Source organism: Lynx canadensis, chromosome D4 (genome assembly GCF_007474595.2).
Source record: "Lynx canadensis isolate LIC74 chromosome D4, mLynCan4.pri.v2, whole genome shotgun sequence".
Taxonomy (NCBI): Eukaryota; Metazoa; Chordata; class Mammalia; order Carnivora; family Felidae; genus Lynx; species Lynx canadensis.
Genome location: NC_044315.2, coordinates 66,807,581 through 66,829,577, shown reverse-complemented (window position 1 = coordinate 66,829,577; position 21,997 = coordinate 66,807,581). Strand labels below are relative to the sequence as shown.

The 21,997-nt window shown below is 38.1% G+C and overlaps 1 protein-coding gene across 2 annotated transcripts in view; it reads right to left on the bottom strand.

The window, feature by feature from the left end:
- FKTN (fukutin) overlaps nucleotides 1-21,997 on the bottom strand; it is an 86,249-nt gene that overhangs the window by 33,553 nt on the left and 30,699 nt on the right. For both annotated transcript variants that reach the window (XM_030293523.2, XM_030293525.1), the window contains exons 5-9: nucleotides 15,777-16,054; nucleotides 14,991-15,123; nucleotides 7,634-7,763; nucleotides 2,574-2,707; nucleotides 909-1,036 (exon numbers count right to left, since the gene is read on the bottom strand). In XM_030293523.2, the coding sequence (XP_030149383.1) occupies nucleotides 909-1,036; nucleotides 2,574-2,707; nucleotides 7,634-7,763; nucleotides 14,991-15,123; nucleotides 15,777-16,054 (803 nt within the window). The remainder of the gene's footprint in view (nucleotides 1-908; nucleotides 1,037-2,573; nucleotides 2,708-7,633; nucleotides 7,764-14,990; nucleotides 15,124-15,776; nucleotides 16,055-21,997) is intronic.

Here is a 21,997-nt window from a genome sequence, read left to right as displayed (position 1 = left end):
GGTGCAGCTAAGGTCTCCCAGGTTGGCCTGACTCCAAAGACCAACTCTTTGGGAGCTCATTCCCCTTCATTTGCGCTTCTCTCTCTCTCTTTCAGAATTGAGAATAGTTCAATTGCATCACAAAGGAGACCATAGTTACTCCACTGTCATTTTTGTCTTTTCTCATCAAAGTTTTACTATGGCAGCATTAAAAAAAAATGTTAAAAATGTCAATCTAACATACTGTACTCCACCAATTCTGAGACATTTCCCCCCACCCAAATTTTTCCATCTGTGAGTCATGTGTTTTAGAATTATAATTGGCAGTATTTTTTCCTTTCTTAGTAGCGCATAAAATAATAGTGCATCTTACAATCTATATCATCTTACATTTGACAAAATATGGCAGCTGTAAAGCTCAAGGAGTATCCTTGAAGGATTAGCCCTCAGTTTATACTGAAGGCACATTCCAGAGCTTGCCCAGCATGGTGGCCTCAGCGCAGCTCAGTCCCAATTTTCTCACTTAAACTTCACCTTGACGATCTCCTTCTTACTGACTGTTAACCAATTTCCATCAAATTAACAAGCTCCTATAACTCTAAAAGCAATCAGTGTTTTGGCTAAGGCTCTGGGCTTAGTTTTTGTGTTCCTTGTTTTGGTTTTCCCTTTCTGATGACTCAAGGACTTCTAATCATAATGACTATTTGGACTGAGGTCCCATCCCATGGGCACTTCCTCCTCTTACACTGTCCTTATAAGTAGTTCATACTTTTCCAAACATAACTGGGCTTTATGGGTAAACTGAGAAAGAATTAGCTAATAGCGAAGCCTTGACATTCTCTTGTTTTTCATTTTCAGTTACTTCCTTATTTCTACCTTCTGAAGTTATCTCTAAGAACCCCTTTTATAAGTACTTATCTGGTTCATACTTAAATTTTTTTCCCGTTTTGGCCTGAGTGCCTCCATTCCACATATGGTCAGTCTCTTCATAGAAGAAAAAAATGTCGAGTTTTACATCATCTTTTCCCTGGAAAGATAGTTCCAAGCTGTCCTCTACCTAAGGGGAAGATGAAAACCTTCATAGACTGTAATGAAGGAAATATATTTTCTTTAAAAAAAAAAAAAGATTGTGTTTTATAGAGGGAGAATATTGATTGTAAGAGAACATGTTTCTTCAAGCCAAACACCTCTGAAATTGGGATTTATTGGTAACGTACCATCATTTGATTTCTTTCTTAAATGCATACAAAATAATGTTGCTTCTTACAATTAAAGACAACTCAAAGTAAATGACTTACAGTAGCCAATTATCACTCTGCACAACATCCTGTTCCTGAGCCCTTTTCTGACTAAAGAAGGAAAAGAACCAAAGAAAAATGATTCCCTTTAATAACCAAGTAAAACTATTAGGAAATAAGTCTCTCATCAGAATCAATAATGAGTACTTAAGTAAACATGACATCATAGAAATTCATATACACCCCATAAATCATTACACTATGTACATGAAAAGAGGAAGAAATAAAAGTTAAAGATACAAAGAATTCTGGGAGCATTTCCCGAAAGAAACTTAATCTACAAATAATTATGTTCCCATTAGACTTGGTGCATCTGTTCTTTATGGCACTAATCACATAATTATTATGTGTTTTTCCCCCAATTAGACAGTGAACTCCTGAAGGTAAGTACCATAACGTATGCATCTTTGGGTCCCAGGTGCAGAGCGCAGGGCCAGGCATAAAGTGAGTGTTGAGTAAACATTCTCTGTACGCCTAGAGTTCTCCTGCTTTGACTGTGACCTCTGGAAAATATTTTTATATTTTTTTAATAAATAAATTTTTTAATAAACTAGAATAATTATGATGGAAAAAGTAATTTTTCAGTGACTAACCATACTTCTACTTGCTTCCCAGGACAACACCTCCCTGGGAACAAGCAAATTAAGAGTAAGATGTTTGAAGAAAAAAAAAAAAAAAAAGAAGTAAGACATTTGCAAGGAATCATGGGCTTAGAGCATAGAAATCAAATTGTCTAAAAGGAGATTTCATGTAAGTCATGATGACCTATTCCTAGTTGAACTCAGAAAATTGCTATGACCCAGAACCTATGAAGTAAATATGAAATTCAAGAACTATTTGAAATGATTCTGTATTTCTAACCCTTAGCCACCAAAGGACCATTTCATGTTGATAATAATAGAATGCCTAAGGGAACATGAAATTAAAGGATTCATGAGAAACAACATAACATCAGGTAAGGTGGGTGGGATTCTTAATTATTGTATTAATTTTATATTATCTGGTACATTAATTATATGTTATATTGTTATCTAATATAATGGCAATAAAATCATCTGCAAGAGTTCAAGATCCTTTTCTCCTTCTCAATGTCAGTAGAAAGCCAGATTTTCTAGTTTTCCTTAAATAGTGCGGAAAGTCACATAACAAGCTTCTGCTGAAGTCATCCTGGCTAATACTGAATGATCAACTGATGTATGCAACATTCTTAACTGGTTGTCTCTGAGCTGTTTAATATAAATTCTACTTTTGAAAAGACATATTACTTATGAAGTAAAGAAGATTTTTATTACTGACCTTCCCAAATTTGTGTTTGAGTGGAAGTCCTACATCCTGAAATGCTGAAATAATATCAGATTTATAATCTTGTATAAAAATTCCTAGGTCAACATCTTTACTATAAGGAATAATGTTGCATTGCCGATACCATCCTAAAAATAAAAAAGAAGAGAAACAAGAACATTTTTTAAAAACTTAAATTAAGAAAAAATTAGTCACAACTGTATGATGTTTTTAAGAATGGATTTTATTTCATAAGATTAGACTTAGAGTGCTTACCAAAATTATTTTAAAAAATTAAATCTGTGGTTATAGAAGCCACTTGTTGAAGAACCTTTTTCCTTCCTTCCTTCCTTCCTTCCTTCCTTCCTTCCTTCCTCCCTCCCTTTCTTTCCTTCCTTCCTTCTTTCCTTCCTTCCCTCTTTCCTTCCTTCTTTCTTCTTCTTTCTTTCTTCTTTCCTTCCTTCCTTCCTTCCTTCCTTCCTTCCTTCCTTCCTTCCTTCCTTCCTTCCTTCCTTCTTCATTCATTTTTACTGGCCTGAGCACTCATCATCCTCAGAAACTTTCATGATGTATTTTAATTTCTAAATAAGCTATTGGCTTTAATAATGTTACCTGGGTCATCCATTAAAAAAATTAAGTTACTTTTGGGAATTTTGATCAGAAACCCCTAATGATGAAGGCTGCCTTTAAGGTATGCTAAAAAACATAAGTTAATTCTTTTGCTTAACCAGTATCCCTTCTCTGAGCTGTAATTTGTAGAACTTAACAGCTCTGAACAGCTTGTGTTTGATGGGTCATATAAAAAACAGCAGTATCAGGGGCGCCTGGGCGGCTCAGTCGGTTGAGCATCCAACTCTTGGTTTTGGCTCAAGTCATGATCTGGCAGTTTCATGGGTTTCATGGGCACTGATGGTACAGAGCCTGCTTGGGATTCTCTCTGTCTCTCCACCCCTCCCTGACTCACACTGTCTCTGTCTCTCAAAATTAATAAATCAACTAAAAAAAAAAAAAACAGAGCAGCATCATCCTCAATTTTCAGCACACTGACAATATCAAAAATATTTCTAGGTAAAAACTGAGAGCTTTTTCCCTGAGATCAGGAACACGACAGGGATGCCCACTCTCACCGCTGTTGTTTAACATAGTGTTGGAAGTTCTAGCATCAGCAATCAGACAACAAAAGGAAATCAAAGGCATCAAAATTGGCAAAGATGAAGTCAAGTTTTCACTTTTTGCAGATGACATGATACTATACATGGAAAATCTGACAGACTCCACCAAAAGTCTGCTAGAACTGATACACGAATTCAGCAAAGTTGCAGGATACAAAATCAATGTACAGAAATCAGTTGAATTCTTATACACTAACAATGAAGCAACAGAAAGACAAATAAAGAAACTGATCCCATTCACAATTGCACCAAGAAGCATAAAATACCTAGGAATAAATCTAACCAAAGATGTAAAAGATCTGTATGCTGAAAACTATAGAAAGCTTATGAAGGTAATTGAAGAAGATATAAAGAAATGGAAAGACATTCCCTGCTCATGGATTGGAAGAATAAATATTGTCAAAATGTCAATACTACCCAAAGCTATCTACACATTCAATGCAATCCCAATCAAAATTGCACCAGCATTCTTCTCGAAACTAGAACAAGCAATCCTAAAATTCATATGGAACCACAAAAGGCCCCGAATAGCCAAAGTAATTTTGAAGAAGAAGACCAAAGCAGGAGGCATCACAATCCCAGACTTTAGCCTCTACTACAAAGCTGTCATCATCAAGACAGCATGGTATTGGCACAAAAACAGACACACAGACCAATGGAATAGAATAGAAACCCCAGAACTAGACCCACAAACGTATGGCCAACTCATCTTTGACAAAGCAGGAAAGAACATCCAATGGAAAAAAGACAGCCTCTTTAACAAATGGTGCTGGGAGAACTGGACAGCAACATGCAGAAGGTTGAAACTAGACCACTTTCTCACACCATTCACAAAAATAAACTCAAAATGGATAAAGGACCTGAATGTGAGACAGGAAACCATCAAAACCCTAGAGGAGAAAGCAGGAAAAGACCTCTCTGACCTCAGCCGTAGCAATCTCTTACTTGACACATCCCCAAAGGCAAGGGAATTAAAAGCAAAAATGAACTACTGGGACCTTATGAAGAGAAAAAGCTTCTGCACAGCAAAGGAAACAACCAACAAAACTAAAAGGCAACCAACGGAATGGGAAAAGATATTTGCAAATGACATATCGGACAAAGGGCTAGTATCTAAAATCTATAAAGAGCTCACCAAACTCCACACCCGAAAAACAAATAACCCAGTGAAGAAATGGGCAGAAAACATGAATAGACACTTCTCTAAAGAAGACATCCGGATGGCCAACAGGCACATGAAAAGGTGTTCAACGTCGCTCCTCATCAGGGAAATACAAATCAAATCCACACTCAGATATCACCTCATGCCAGTCAGAGTGGCCAAAATGAACAAATCAGGAGACTATAGATGCTGGAGAGGATGTGGAGAAACGGGAACCCTCTTGCACTGTTGGTGGGAATGCAAATTGGTGCAGCCGCTCTGGAAAGCAGTGTGGAGGTTCCTCAGAAAATTAAAAATAGACCTACCCTATGACCCAGCAATAGCACTGCTAGGAATTTACCCAAGGGATACAGGAGTACTGATGCATAGGGGTACTTGTACCCCAATGTTTATAGCAGCACTCTCAACAATAGCCAAATTATGGAAACAGCCTAAATGTCCATCAACTGATGAATGGATAAAGAAATTGTGGTTCATATACACAATGGAGTACTACATGGCAATGAGAAAGAATGAAATATGACCCTTTGTAGCAACGTGGATGGAACTGGAGAGTGTGATGCTAAGTGAAATAAGCCATACAGAGAAAGACAGATACCATATGGTTTCACTCTTATGTGGATCCTGAGAAACTTAACAGAAACCCATGGGGGAGTGGAAGGAAAAAAAAAAAAAAAAAGAGGTTAGAGTGGGAGAGAGCCAAAGCATAAGAGACTGTTAAAAACTGAGAACAAACTGAGGGTTGATGGGGGGTGGGAGGGAGGGGAGGGTGGGTGATGGGTATTGAGGAGGGCACCTTTTGGGATGAGCACTGGGTGTTGTATGGAAACCAATTTGACAATAAATTTCATATATTGAAAAATAAATAAAAAATAAATAAAAAATATATTTCTAGGTATATTTACTATGTATCTACTTCTTAATTAGGTGCTATAATACTGTTCTAAAAAACCAAAACCTTACTACTACTAAGCGCTCTTGGATCTCCCCTAGTATCCTTCTAATTCTTTCATCCAAATTATTCAGAAAGTAAATAAATGTCTACAACTGTCTTTACAGGCACTGCTATTGGGGAATACTATTTGGAATTCTAAACTTTAATTTCATTGTACCATAGATCTAAATATCTAGGATGGGGTCTATCTCTAGCTTGAGAAAAATCTATACTCATCTATCAAAGAAACATAAACTCTTAAAAATGGAAGGCTCCTTAAATATCATCTAATCCAACTCCCTCATTTTGCTCCTAAATGAAGAAAATCATGGGGCTAAAAATGCAAAACAAATCATGACAAGTGATTAAGAGGTATTTCTGATGACATCATCTATAACACAATCTTGCTTCAAAAAGTTAAACCTTAAAGCATATATCACATAAATGTGTGAGATGTACTCTCTTTTTCTTGGCTACTCTTAGTGCAAGCTCCTTGACAGAAAGAACCATGTGAATTTCCATAGAGCCTAACAGATAGCCTAATCATATATCCCAGTTTCTATCATACCAACATGATTACTAATGGCACTCCTTTTCACTCTCAAGAGTCTCTTGGACAATAAATTATATAGTAACACTATAAAAATGGGAGCAGAATTGGGGCGCCTGGGCAGCTCAGTTAGCTAAGTGTCCGACTTCGGCTCAGGTCATGATCTGACAGCTCATGAGTTCAAGCCCCGCGTCAGGCTCTGTGCTGACAGCTCGGAGCCTGGAGCCTGTTTCAGATTCTGTATCTCCCTCTCTCTCTGACCCTCCCCCACTCATGCTCTGTCTCTCTCTCAAAAATAAACATTAAAAAAATTTTTTTTAAATAATTAAAAACAGGAGCTGAATTAATTTCTGTACAAATAAAGTTATAATCAAAGAATACAGTTACAACCAACTACAGTTATAAACAAGTAAATAAAAACAATTAAAACTTAAGGTTTTAAATAATTCTAAATTGCAAAGGAGTTTGATCCAATGTATCATGGAAAGAGACCCATAAATGTTTCTTAGGTTCTAACAGCAACTTGCCTGAGGACTCTAGAAAAGTCTACATTTCCCATCTGAGAATGAACAGAATGTGGGAAGGCAGTGATGCCCAACCAGTAATACTATCAGTGACTTGGAAAAGATTTGTGGGAATACCTTATGCTATGTCCTTTAGCCCTCCTCTCATTTGTGTGGTGTAGGTAAAGAAACAGAACAGTTAAGCGTCCAACTTCAGCTCAGTCATAATCTCACAGTTCATGAGTTCGAGCCCTGCGAAGGGCTCTGTGCTGACAGCTCAGAGCCTGAAGCCTGCTTCAGATTCTGTGTCTCCCTCTCTCTCTCTATCCCTCCCCTGCTCGTGTTCTTTCTCTCTCAAAAATAAATAAACACTAAAAAAGTTGTGTTTTTTGTAAAGAAACAGAATAGAGGGGTTTTTTTTTTTAAAGGCAGAACAATCTTCAGGATAGAAACAATAAAATGCTAACCTAAGGATTACCTGGAGATCAAACACAGTCTACCCATTCTGATATAAATTTTATACATGGCTTACAGTTTTTGGTAAACACAACATGGCCTTCCTAACTCTTTTATGTTTCTGAAATTAATGTCTTTAAAGAAATCAATAAATTCCTGTTCCATGCACTACGCTTATTCTGTCTATAAATATGACACTTCAAATATCACTGATGTTGTGTCATCTCAAGCAATCATCCCTAAAGGCAAAGAGGATGAAATGACAAAAAGACAAATGTAAAGCAACAAAGAATTTTACCTAGACAAGTTCCACTGCTCAGCCAGAACCGGACTCCCAATTTCTTTAACGTTCTGGCTGCTAGCTGCAACAATTCCTTTGCACTCTTCCGAAAGGCCATGGCTTCCACAGTGTTATCATCAAGGTACTGCTACAGATAGAACAGTCAACTATTACAGCCATTTCTAACTTGCTAGAAATATTTTGGTGACATCTAAATTAAATTTGAAAATTAACCCCATATTATAAATTTTCTGTTATAAAAAATCCAGTCTCAGAGTTCCTTGTTACTTGCACATTTATTTTATAAGACCACAGGAGCAGATTCTTCGAAAGAGAAGTAAAAGGGGAAGAAGTATAACCAGGATTCCCAAAGGATGAGACTTAAACCTTCATCCACTCCCTCCTCCACATCACAATTTAGCAGACTAGGCAGTTAGGAGAAAAGAAGACTAATTCTGAGAGCTAAAAGCATATCTGAACAAAATGCATTCAGTGACATTTTCATGATTCATGGATTCAATTGGTCTTTTGAGACTGCAGAGTGTAGTAGAAAGAGCCTGGGATTTTGAATCAGATTATCTGTGTTTAGGTCTAGCCCCTCTTCTTCTCAGCTGTGATGCTGGGCATCTCACCTCAGAAGAGAACACAAGCTCTATGAGGAAAGTAACTTCATTTCATCACTTTATCTCCAGTGCCTGATGAGCAAGGGAATGAGAGAACAAACCTCTCTTATATAGAGTTTCCTCACCAGTAACTTGAAGGATAATAATTATACTTTGCAGGACTGCTGTGAAGATTTGATAAGACAATGGATGACAGAAAAATGTCTCATAAACTATGAAGTTCTATACAAATATCATCATGATCATTTACTTGGCCATGCTTTTCTAAGTTTCTTCATTTTTAGACTATTCTAGACTGAGGAAAACACTATAAATTCTTCAGTGATGCTTCACTACCTATGGGTCAAAATGGAAACTTCTTGGCATAGCAGAAAAGGACATTTGTGTTCTGGTTCCTGTCTACTGGTCCAGCCTCATCTCTACCCTCCTCACACTTCATAATACAGCAGTAACTTCTAACTCCCCCAATATACCACAACTTTTTGAGCCTCCGTGTCTTTACACAAACTATTTTCTTTTATCTGAAATGCTCCAGACCAACAAAATCTTTTAGGTCTGTGTTCCACCCTTTGAGAAACATTCCCTAATTTTCCCAGGAAGATGTATGTATTTATTCTACCAGTACTGCCCTTTTGTTCAACATTTGAGGGGGAAAAAATGTATTTGTCCTAGATACAAAGACAAATGAATCTGTTCAATGAGTTATAATAGTTACCATGTGTAAATACTTTGACTATAATTCTTATCATATTTAATTCACATTTTTTATTTTATTTATGTTTCCTCCGCTAGGCTATAAAGATGGTTCCTGGAGGGCACATACTAAATCTCCCCACCACTGTAGATACAAATTTAGAATAGTGCCTGGCACATAATATGTGAACATCATATAGTGGAAAATGGGTAAATGAATAAATGAATATGACCCTCCTACACTAACCCTGCCTATATAATATCCTGTAATATCCTGTCATTCTTTCATAATATAACAGGAGAAAATATGGTTCCTGGAGGGACTCTTGGGATTTTTTTTTAAACTTTATTTATTTATTTTGAGAGACAGCGAGCAAGAGTGGGGAGAGGTGGAGGAGAAGGAGAGAGTGAGAGAGAGGGAGAGAGGAAGGGAGGGAGAGAGAGAGAGACAGAGAGAGGATCTTAAGCAGGCTTCACGCTCTGTAGGGAGCCTGACACAGGGCTTGATCTCACCATCGTGAGATCATGGCCCGAGCCGGTATCAAGAGTTGGCTGCTAAACCAACTGAGCCACCCAGGCGCCCTGGGACTCTAGGGATCTTAAGAAAAAAGTGTCCCTAGGAAGAAAGTGGCTCCCAGAAGATAAATTGCCTTCTCCAGAACATACAAATTATACAGGATCCCTTCAAGATGAAAATATCTTCAGAGTCATAGCTTCCCTTAGAACATATAACTGGAGGAGTACCTGGGTAGCTCAGTTTTGGGCGTCCGACTTTGGCTCAGGTCATGATCTCATGGCTCATGAGTTCGAGCCCTGTGTTGGACTCTGTGCTGACAGCTCAGAGCCTGGAACCTGCTTCTGTGTCTCCTTCTCTCTCTGCCCCTCCCCTGCTCATACATGCTCTCTCTCTCTCAAAAAGAAATAAACATTTAAAATTTTTTTTTAAAATGACTGGAATGAGGGGCACATGTTCTTACCCTTGGTGTGGTGGGAAAGACTGGAGACCCAGGTTTTAGTGAATGCTCAGCCAGTAATGACTGAAAACTGACACAAAGTAATGACACAAAACTGAAACCTCATTTTTTTTTTAATCTGTTAAAGGCAAATACTTGCCTTATTTCACAGAGTGACTGTAAGGGTCAAACTAAATAACAGACATGAAAACTCTGTGATTGATAAAAAACGTTACCCTGATAGTTATGTCCTACTGAGGCTGCCTCCTGCATGGACATACTCCCACCTCTGACATACCTTTCCTAACATGACATTCCCAGAAACTCCATTTCTTAGAATTGACTCTCATATGTATTAAAGTGTATACACTTATCAACCTTTTGCATCTGTTATGGATTTTAAAAATTAGAGTATGCATAATCTTTTCCACTTAAAAAAATATATCAATCTTGGGCTTACCACGCCTCTGGAAAAAGACAAAATCCCAATTTAAATATCATGTCCATTTGATCTTTGCCATTCAGGCAACCTTTCCACAAACCTTCCCCCCAAGTATAGACTGAAAGTAACATGACAGAAGCTATCCACTCGTTTTATAGATGAGGAAATTAAGGCTCAGAAATTTGCCCAAAGTCTCATAAAAAAAATTAGTAGTTGGAGGAGGATAATATAGTTTTCTAGATATTTCTAGGCCAGGTGTCCAGATATTTCCATGTTTCCCTCTGGTTTTTCACTGGAATTCAACAGACTAGACTGGAACTCATTAATTACTTTTTGATGGTTACTGCTGAAACAAATCAAGTTGAAGAAAATGTAAATTATCCTATTTCTAAACTTCTTGGTAGATTTGAGAAAATAATTAAAAGTAAGTAAGTCAAGAGAACACTTCCCATTCTCTTCCCCCTCCCATCCTGAACTATTCACTATTAGAACTATTAGGTAAGGCAGAGCAAGAAAATGCATATGAGTGGCTGGTGTCAGAGCCTGAGCAAGTGATAAGAGAACCACATGGAGGGAGGTGTCCAGTGCTGGGAGTCAGAGCCTGAGCAGTTTGAGAAGTATGTCCGTAGATGGGGGCAGCCCAGTAGGAGATTATTAACACTCAAGCAGGGTGAGGACAGCATCCATGTGGGAGACAGGACAGAAGCAATGACAGGAGACTAAACAAGTAAGTAAATACATTAAGAATAACAGGAGTTATGTTTCTTACTATTTGAGAAGGGAGTCACAAATAAGAAAATAAACCCTATGATGTTTAACTGAAACATAAAGTAGTTGGCTGGTGGTATCAGTGTGAATTCATGGATCTTGATAGATGGATATAGAAATAAATAGAAATAAATACACACACACACACACACACACACACACACACACACACACACAATCACTCAGAGGGTCTGTGTGCAACAAAACCCAAGTAGCAATGAGCACACCTGGCATCCAAACCTTCACTTATTTATTTATTTATTTATTTAGAGAGGAAGAACGTGAGCAGGGGAGGGGCAGAGAGAGGGAGAGATAGAATTCCAAGCAGGCTCTGCACTGTCAGTGCAGAGCCCTACGTGGGGTTTGATCACATGAATGCTGAGATCATGGCCTGGGCTGAGATTAAGAGATGGACACTTAATCAACTGAGCCACCCAGGTGCCCCCAAACCTTCACTTCTAAAAGGAACCAGGACTTAAAGAAATGGCTGATTCCATGTGTGTGGCAGGGAAATTACAAGATGAACCTAGAGCACCTGTGGCAAAGAGCAAACAAGTGCTCAAAAACTGATGAAGACATGTCAAAATGACAGAAGTCATCATGAAGGGGTTCCCACTGGCCAAATATGAATCAATTTGAAGATAATGAAAATAATGAATGTAGTGAATAAAATACAATGCAGTAAATAAAACAGGAAACCATGAGTTCATACTGATATAGACAAATAAATTAAAAGATTGATGATGAGGGGCACCTGGGTGGTTAAGTCAGTTGAGCGTTTGACTCTTGATTTTGGCTCAGGTCATGATCCCAGTGTCATGCGATTAGGGCCCTGCCTTGGTCTCCACGCTGAGCATGGAGCCTGCTTAAGATTCTGTCTCTCTACCTCTTTCCTTCTTCCCCACTTGCACGCTCTCTCTCTAAAATAAAATTGAAAAAAAAGATTGATGATGACACTGACAATATTTTCATAGTTTTAAAGTACCTTCATGCCAAATTTCTATTAATGACAAAGGGAAAAACAGAAACTTCACAGGATTGAAGCTAGCAGACAGCACTTTAATCAAGTGATCAATGTAACATAGCAGTAATGGGACAAATCACAACCACACAGCACCTGATAGGATGTAATGAGAAGAGCACAGAATCACTTGTGGTGTTCCTACTACAGGTGTATAACCTGAATCTAACATGAGGAAAAACAGACAAACCTCTAGATGAGGGACAATTTACAAAACATCTCCCTGTAATCTTCAAAAGCATCAATCATAAAACTTTAAAAAGGACTATCAAACCATTTCAGACTGAAGGAGACTGAAGAGATGAAAAAATTAAATACAACATGTGATTCTGAATCCTTTTATTATAATTTATTCTGAACTGAATTCTTTTATCACAAAAGCTATTTCTGGGGCAATTAGCAAAACTTGAATGGGGATTAAAATGGTGATCTAACATCCTTATTTCTGTATTAAGACAATGTAGGACAATGTTTTTGTTTGGGGAAAATACTAAATTATTCGGGGTTGTGGGGTATATGGTCGACAACTTACTCCCAAATGGTTCAGGAAAAATATTTATTTGTATTTATTTACCACTTTTCTGAAAGTTTAAGTATGTTTCCAGAAAAAAAAAAATATTAAAAATAGAAAGTTAGAAGGTTGTTTTATGAGTTCTGTGAGATTAGTTCACTGCTTACTTTACACCAGGCATTGTATTTAAGATTGTTTGGCGCCATCAAGTGTTCAAAGTTATATATGTTCACTTTAATTTGAAAACGGGACCTTGGTTCTAATAGTAAGAAATAATGAAGAATGAAACATTTAAGAGAATAAGAATAAAAGAGTTATCAACTTAATTAGGCACCCTAAATCAGTAATACCAATACAATAACAAAAGAGAAAAGCAGATTAGAAATCACAAGTATATCTTGCTGCAAGTGAAGGGACACAAATAATGTAATTAAGAATGAATACAAAGTTCCACCTGATTTTACTATAAATATAAACCTCCGGCGGGATGGTAGTCTTGCTATGTGATGGTGCTTTAAACACCAAAACTACGAGGCTATGTATGATAAGCTGATAAGCCTTCTGAGCATCTGCCATCCATATTCTTTACTCAAAAGCTGATTGAGGGCTTGCGCTGAAAATTTCAAAAGCAAGAATGAAAACACGCAATTAAAAAGCCTGATACCAGGGCGCCTGGGTGGCGCAGTCGGTTAAGCGTCCGACTTCAGCCAGGTCACGATCTCGCGGTCCGGGAGTTCGAGCCCCGCGTCAGGCTCTGGGCTGATGGCTCGGAGCCTGGAGCCTGTTTCCAATTCTGTGTCTCCCTCTCTCTCTGCCCCTCCCCCGTTCATGCTCTGTCTCTCTCTGTCCCAAAAATAAATAAACGTTGAAAAAAAAAATTTTTTTAAAAAAAAAAAAAAAAACCTGATACCATCCTAATGATGTACCAATATTCATATTTTGAAGCATTTTACATTTTACATTGCTTTCTCACAAAGATCGACAAAATCAGCCTGGGCAAATGCTTGCTAGGGAATGGAGAAGTCCTAATAAGTGTCCTTAGAAAATTCATTTGACTCAGATGAGCACCTTATTCCCCAAACATTTTTCCAAATTATAGGATCTTTTCTTTGTGCCAGATGCTGCTCTAGATATTGGGGCTACAGAAGTGAACAACAAGCCTGCCATCAATAAGCTCACATAATCTAGTAGGGGGACAAGACATACACTGCAATTCACTGTGGGAAGTGCTCTGACAGAGGTGGCAACCAGAGCAAACTCCCTTAAGGCAAGAAGAGCGAGTGGTCAAGCTCAGGCAGCAGACTGCATCTCCTCTGCTTCCTGTTACTTCCTTCGTGGTAGGGGTATGATGCTCAGCACTTGTCGACTACAGTAGATTCGTCCACATAGTTTTCCAGCTTGTCATCCATGAGGCTGACTGGGTATGTTTCACAGCTCACAATTACAGATCTAAGGAGACTGGGCTGGGAAGACCCACCAGGAAGGCTGTCAGGCCTTGGTCCCAGGGACCAGCACCGCCTACCAGAAAAATCTTGCATTTGCGGGTGCGGGGCACTTAGCCAGCGATTATACAGCTGGTACTTCGTCTCCTCATTCTATTCCTGTCCATGTGTCTACACCTTTCTTAGAAGGGAACCCCAGAAAATAAAGGGCAAGTGGAAGGATCGGGGTACCAAAACCCCACCATAAATTCTGACTGGTTTCACTGTATTTCTGTTTTAAGTCATCTCTCAGAGCTGAAACTTCATGCCTCTCAAAATCATCTTTACATCCCCAGGGTCAGCAGAGTTCCTGGGAAAACGGCTTTCGATAAGTGTTTATTGAATTGAAAGCGAGAGCAGCAGAATAAAGTAAAGTTCAAAAAGCACTGGTCTCTGCATAGCATTTACCTTCAAAACCTTCATAAACACAGAACATTCATATGCATTGCCAGCCCTCTGAGAAAAACTGCATTTTCCGTGAAACCTTTCCCAAATCTACATGGTCCATCTTCTACAGTGGCTTCATCCTACGGGGGGGGGGGGGGGACTTTAAGAATGCGCCACCTTTGATAGTGTTTATGGGGTATCCTAACTGAAAGCAGAGGCCAGTACTAAACCTACCAGAGCCTACCCCAATAAAACAAGGTCTCCATAAACATCACACCATTCAATTAGGAGAGAAATCGTTTCTTAAGGTTAATGTTTACTCTCCTTTAAAAAAAAAATTCAAATAAAGCAATCTAGAAGAAAAACAATGAATCAAAAAAGATGTTTTCTTACCTATTTTCTATAGGTCCCTTCATTTCCTACCCCTCCCTGGAAACATTAAAAATAAACACACCTCTTTTAATTTAAAAAAGTACAATATTTGATTACTTCTAACCTGAAAGAATGCTCGAGCTTCCTTATACCTACACTCAATAAACCGAGAGTGTGGTATTTCTTCTAGAAAGTGCACTGGATCTTTCGGGATGAGAACTTCGAGTCCATCAACAGTAATTTGTTGTAACTCTGGCCTGAAAACAAAAGTGAGGATTTCTTATTGGGACTTAACCCAGAAAGCTGGCAGCCTCTTCAAAACACACGACATAAGCAAAAAAGCTAAACATCAAGCATATTTTCCTCAGTTACCACTTTTTAAGATCTACTCTCTCAGCACCTGTCAAATATACAATGCACCACTGTTAGCTATAGTCACCACAATGTCCATTACATCCCCAGAACTTACTTATCTTATAACTGGAAGTTTGTACCTTTTGACAATTTTTACTATGTAAGCATATATCCACGAACATACTTTCTCCTGTGTTTGCACATTTTATGAATATAATCAAGAGTTGTATTATTTTACACATTGCTTCTGTCACTCAACATTGTGGGATTCATCTACGTTGTTACACAGAGCACTAATCCATTCATGTCCCTGCTCTACAATACTTCACGGTATGAATACACAAAGTCTGGGGGCATTAAAAACAATGTTTCTAGTATTTCGTATGCGTATTTCCTAGCACGCATGTACATGAGTTTCTTGCTGTTGGGTATTTACATTTCAAAACTGATTTGTGTGAATTACATGTTAGATTTAATTACAAAATGTAGGAAAAGAGTAAGAATTCATGACTGGACAAGACAGGTTTCAGAACTCCCCTTTACCTCCTGAATTTACCTGTCAAAAGCTCCAGGATAACGGCCAAACTGTAACTTTCGAAAAGGAACAAATTTCCGGTCCACGCGTCCTTTGAGTCGTAAATGGCCGTGCCAGAGGTAGTTGCCACTCCTCTCATGAAAGACCACCAAGTGGATGGCATGATTAGCCAATCTGCAGATGTAGTGCAGGGGAATTTCGGTTCCAGAAAGTGAGTCTATTCCATCCAGCCGGGGGTCTTTGCTCTCAACCTTTAGGCACTGAAAGCCCATATTTTCAGCCGTCCGAAACCAGCCCTCCTAAAACCAAAGAAACATCAAGCTTAAATATTTAAAACCAAACACTGGTAGCAAAACTAAATGGATTCTTACATTGAGTCAAGCCATACACATATTTTGCTAATCTCCTCTTTGCCCACAGATTTCAAACTAAGGGTGGCAAGCGGGGAAGGTGGTGGTGGGAGAATAAGGAGAATATCAAAAAGGGAAACTACGTAGCTCAGCACACATGTTCAAAGACACCCTTTATGAACATGAATATCAATTTCTTCCTTGGAGAGAATGCTCATTTTAGTGTTCTGTGGTTAGCATCTATAAGGCAAATGTTAATGTAAGGATAGCACTTAAAATAAAACTTGTAATTTTCAATTTAACTTCTATTAATTTCTATCTTCAAATGTGCTTCAAAAGGGTGGTACTTTCCTCTCATACTTTGTATCCCAACGCCTTAAACTGCTACTATAATAGAAGTCCATCACGATGCAAACCATCAGAAAACAGACGAAGGCATTTTCCAATATCATTAGTTATAGTATAAATCTCATGTAGTAAAATTAATCTATATGGTAGATTTTTAGTCCTAAGATCAACAACCAGTGCTATGGATGATTAAGCAGCATAAATTATTGAGAACACCTGAGATTTTAATAGTAGGCTTTGTAATTTCCAAGGAACTTTAATAAACATTATTGAATTTACATGACATCTATCATATAAAATAAGTAGCATAGGTATGATAGATTAAAAAACAGACTCATAGAAGCCTTAAAAAAAAACAGTAACAGGCAGAGCCACTGCCAGTACTTAGGTCTTATGCAACCAAATCCAAGGTTCTTTCCATTCTTAATACTACCTCTCTAGTCTCTATTTATTATAATGTGTATGAAGCTCTTTCGCATTCATTATCTCATCTGATGCCCCCAGAATCTACTTGAGGTCGTCAAGGAAGATATTATTATACCTAGTCTACAGTTAAGGAAAACAAACTTCTAGGTGTAATACCAGATTTTAACATTATTAAATTAAGGAGCTGTGTCTGTAAGTTTGTCTTAAAAGCCACAGCATTCATAAACATTCTTCAAGAGTACTTTATTCACATCACTTACTACTGTTGAATGTTATCTGGATTAGCTGTATCCTCACCCATGCTCTTACAGCAGACATAGACCCCTATCGTAGTATTGATTATACTGCTTTTTAATTGTTTAAACTCCATCAATAAACTGCAAGTTCCTCAACCATAGGAATCAACAGAGTGACTAGTACCCAGCAGGTGCTCAATAGATATTTGTTGTTACTAGTGTTTACACTCTTATATGAGAGGAAGTGTTAATTCGGTAGAGAATGCTAACAGCAATGACAACTGTCCTCTCCTTTATGGATAAAGAACTAAACTGTGCCCTAGTCAAAGGAATTTGACTAGGAAATATCCTATAGGAAATATAGGATATAGGAATCCTATATTTAGCAATATAAATAAATATAAATCCTGTATTTAGGAATATAAATATAGGAAATATCCTATAACAGGTCCAGGCCTGGCTTTACAATCTTCATAAAATCTTTCATGCGTTCCCTCTTACGTCTGCATCTAGGGAAGCAAAGAACTCCAAGGTGGAAAAACCGTTTACACAAATGAAACAGCCTATATCCCTAAATCTCTAGAGAAAAGTCATCCAGAAATATCTCTGACCAAGAAATCCACACTGTACTTAGGTAAAGACAATTACTCCTTTCTTGTGCTAAATCAACAAGATTTTAGGGATGTTTTTTAATAGCATCTAACGCAACTTACCCTCGTTAATGCAATTTCACCTTAATTATCCCTATATTAGATTGATCAACTATGGGACTCCTCTTTTTCCTTTTCTCATTTGGTCTGCTAAGAGGTGGAAAGTACTGACTGAGAGTGAGAGTAGCTAATTCAGAGATGGAATCCACAGTGCAGGATGAAAGAAATGCATGATAAGTTGGTAAATCCAGGAAAAATTTAAAAGGCCAGCCAGACCTTGAAGGGGAATCAGACCCTGGGTTGTGGGAAGAAAGACTGACAGACAAAATAGGAGGAACTCTGAAACGGCTTATCTTATAATCGTGAGAGAAAAGTCAGAACAAAGTAGTTGCTCTGATCAAACAGAGCAAAGGCCTAGGTCAAGGCTGTACTGCACAAATCTACTTCCAGTTGCCTTTGGCAGTCGTTTGTTCACTTTATTGTCATGGTAATAATAAGGAATAATTACATGCAACTTATGTCTACAATAATTTGATCTAGTGTTCTAGATCTAACCTTTGGGAGAAGGTTTAGGGAGGACAGGGAGAAGGTTTAGGGAGGTTTAGGGTTTGGGAAGGCTCTATGTGATGTCATATGTATAAAAGGACAAACGTGAACCTGTGTGCTTATTCTGGGTACTGCTGACCTTCTGCTTCTTCCACTGACTGTGGTCATATTAGTGTTGCCAATTGTAGCTTATTTCCTTTCTTCTAAAGTACTGGTCCTCAAAGCCAGTGTTACTGTATCCAAGAGTCATTTAAAAAAATTGTGGGCATATTTTTGACTACCATAATGATTGAGGAAGACACAACTGGCATTTAGAGGCATAGGCCAAGAATACTAGACACGCTAAAATCCAAAATATGAAAATCTGCCTTGTGTCCTGAGTAATTTCAAATGTTCTATCAGATAGTCCCGTAGTGAAAACCTTATTCGTAATCATCTGAGACCTCTACTTCCCAGGAATACAATAGCCATGTTAAAGGGGAGACAATTTTACTTTTTTGTTGTTGGAAACTTGCTCACTATTTTAAAAAACCATATTACTAACAATATCATTCATAATATGACTGTATATTTGAAGCTACTTGCATTCAATGATCTAACCAAAAAGTGCAACCATCTGAATTACTTCATTATGTTTTCCAGTGTAGTCATGACTGAGCATTTATATGCTGAAATACACATTTTCCTTTTATTTCTAATTTATATTATAGTTAAGACATCATATTGATTTAGGGGATTATGTATATAGACAGGGTATAATTTCTATAAACCTCATTTGGGGAAAATAAAGGAACACTATAAAATACTCTTTGTAGAAAAGGTTTATAAGCTTTGTAGTCTTTTTCTATGTCGATTCCTAGTCCAGTAGGAATGGCTAACAGATACTGACGTTTAGGAGTCAGTCAGTGAAAAGGTTGGCATAGCCTTACCAACCTTACGCTGAAAGTCACCAGTTTATGAAACACAGCCACAACAAAAAGCTTCCAACTGGTTTCCAGTTGGAACTGAACAAAGAGCAATTAACCTTGCAGAAAGCCTGTGTCATGAAAACCAAATAAAACAAATAACCATAACAAAAAATAAACACCCACAAGGGATTTAGAAAAACAAAATGTAGCAGGGGGCAAAAAAACTAAATAGAAAACAAAAAGCATGACAATCTACAGAGCGAAAAAGACAAAACTGCACCCACGAAACAAGAACGCTATTATAAGAAACAAGAATACACAAAACTTTTTTAAAAATATAAAAATTTTGAGCAAGAATATGATAAAAATCAATGGCATTGTTAAAGATTTTGTTTAAAAGTAGAACAGTTAGAAAAAGATGAAAAATCATACAGCAAAGATAAGAAAATGAGAGAGTCAATTCTAGAGGTCCAACAGCCAAGAAATAAAAAATTCTTTCTTTCAGAAAGAAAGAACACTTTTATTCAATACTATCCTGGAGGGGTTCCTATCTAAATCAATAACTACCTAAATCAATAACACAAGAAAAAGAAATTAGGTGTAAGGGTTAGAAAGGAAGAGACTAAATTGCCTTTTTATGCAGAAAATACAACCAATCGCATTCAAAGAGAGAAAAGGAAAGAGAAGGTGGGAAAGGGGGTGAGAAAGGGAGAATGGGAGGAAGAGACTTTGGACTTTATCTGTAGAGTGCAGAGTTCAGAACAGTAGCTGGGAAACAGGATGCAGCATTTCCATCTACCTATAGTAATGAATTGGAAAAGGAAGAGGAAAAATATCCACATTACCCACACGCCGTCCCCACCCCACACAAAACTATGAGATAGCAAGGAGTAAATCTTATCAGAAATGTGCAAAATCCGGGGCGCCTGGATGGCTCAGTCAGTTAAGCATCTGACTTCGACTCAGGTCATGATCTCCCGGTTCGTGAGTTTGAGCCCCGGGCCAGGCTCTGTGCTGACAGCTCAGAGCCTGGAACCTGCTTCAGATTCTGTATCTCCCTCTCTCTCTGCCCCTACCCACTCAGCCTCTGTCTCTGTCTCTCTCTCAAAAATAAAACATTAAAACAAAAATTTTTTAATGTGCAAAATCTGTAAGACAAATTACAATATTCTAACAAAGCTCATCAAAGGACACTTGAATTAAAGGAGGTATATTTATGTTCATGGATAAGAAATCTTAATATTTTAACAATATCTAGAAACCTTTCATGCTTTTGCTTTCTCAGACTAGCCTGGATGATGAAAGAGACACGTGGTCCAGGGACTCCACTGCCCCATCTGCCAGCCAGCCATCCTGAAGAAGCAGAGCTGCCTAGCTGACTGGAAGTTGAGCTTAGCTGAGACCAGAAGAGCTGCCCAGCTAAATGCTACCCAAATCACTGTCACAGAATCATGAAACGACACAAATGATTGTTGTTTAAGCCACTAACTTTAGTGTGATTGGTTACACAGCAGAAGCTAACTGCTGTATAAGTCAAATTAGAAATCAAACGTGCAAGTAAAAAAGAAACATTTTCAGATATGCAAGGTTTCAGCCTCCCATTCATCCGTTCTCAGAAAGGAATTCCTAAAATGTTGTGAAGGGGTTTACGGAACAATATATGCGCAGCACATCAGTCTGTAGTAAGGCAAAATGAGCAAAAGCTCTGGAAGGGATGTCTCTGAGGGAAAAGAAATGGAACTGAGAGATTACCTGATGTGTTGGATTATAAAACATAGTTTTATGTTTCTGTTACAGAGTTTATACACAGGTTATTGATACACAGAAAACCAGCCAACAAAACAGGAGAAGAGAGTTGTATAAGGAACATGATGAGATTAAACTAGGTAGCATCCATGTGATTATACATTCATAAGGTCAACACTGACTACTAATTTAACTACAAAATGTGATTAATGATGATGGGAGAAGAGAGTGTGTATGTGCGTGTAAATGGAGGCAGAAGAGATGATCAGTTAAGTTCTTGTTATTCATAACGTAAGTAGGAAATATTTAAAAAAGCAGAAGCAGAAAATTTCATCTGTAAATGAGAAGATAAAGCAGGTAGAAAGAGGTGAAAGTGGTTGACTCTACAAGGGGAAGGGGTGAAGAGAGAAGAGCAGACTGCTCTTCTTCCTTATGAGTTCTGCATCACCATCTGACTTTTAACACAGTAGTCTAATTATTTTATTTTATTTATTTTATTTTTTTTTAATTTTTTTTTTCAACGTTTATTTATTTTGGGGACAGAGAGAGACAGAGCATGAACGGGGGAGGGGCAGAGAGAGAGGGAGACACAGAATCGGAAACAGGCTCCAGGCTCCGAGCCATCAGCCCAGAGCCTGACGCGGGGCTCGAACTCACGGACCGCGAGATCGTGACCTGGCTGAAGTCGGACGCTTAACCGACTGCGCCACCCAGGCGCCCCAACACAGTAGTCTAATTAAAAATAAATATTAAATTGAAAATACCACATCTTAACTTTTCCATAAGTTTAAGTATTTCAAACTATAAAACTGGGAAGAAAGAAAAAAAAAAAACATGCCAGCAAAAATCAGGTACTTATGTGGACACTTCATCTGTCTCATCACTGGCATCATTGCCTGGAAAGAACCACAGGTCAGAAAAAAGTCGGAGCTCAGTCTCGGCGGCCCTGTGGGAAAGCCCAGGGCAGTCAAGAGACCGTGCAGCTTACACTGCTTTCCCACCATCGTCCTGGGACATAAGCCTACCTATCCG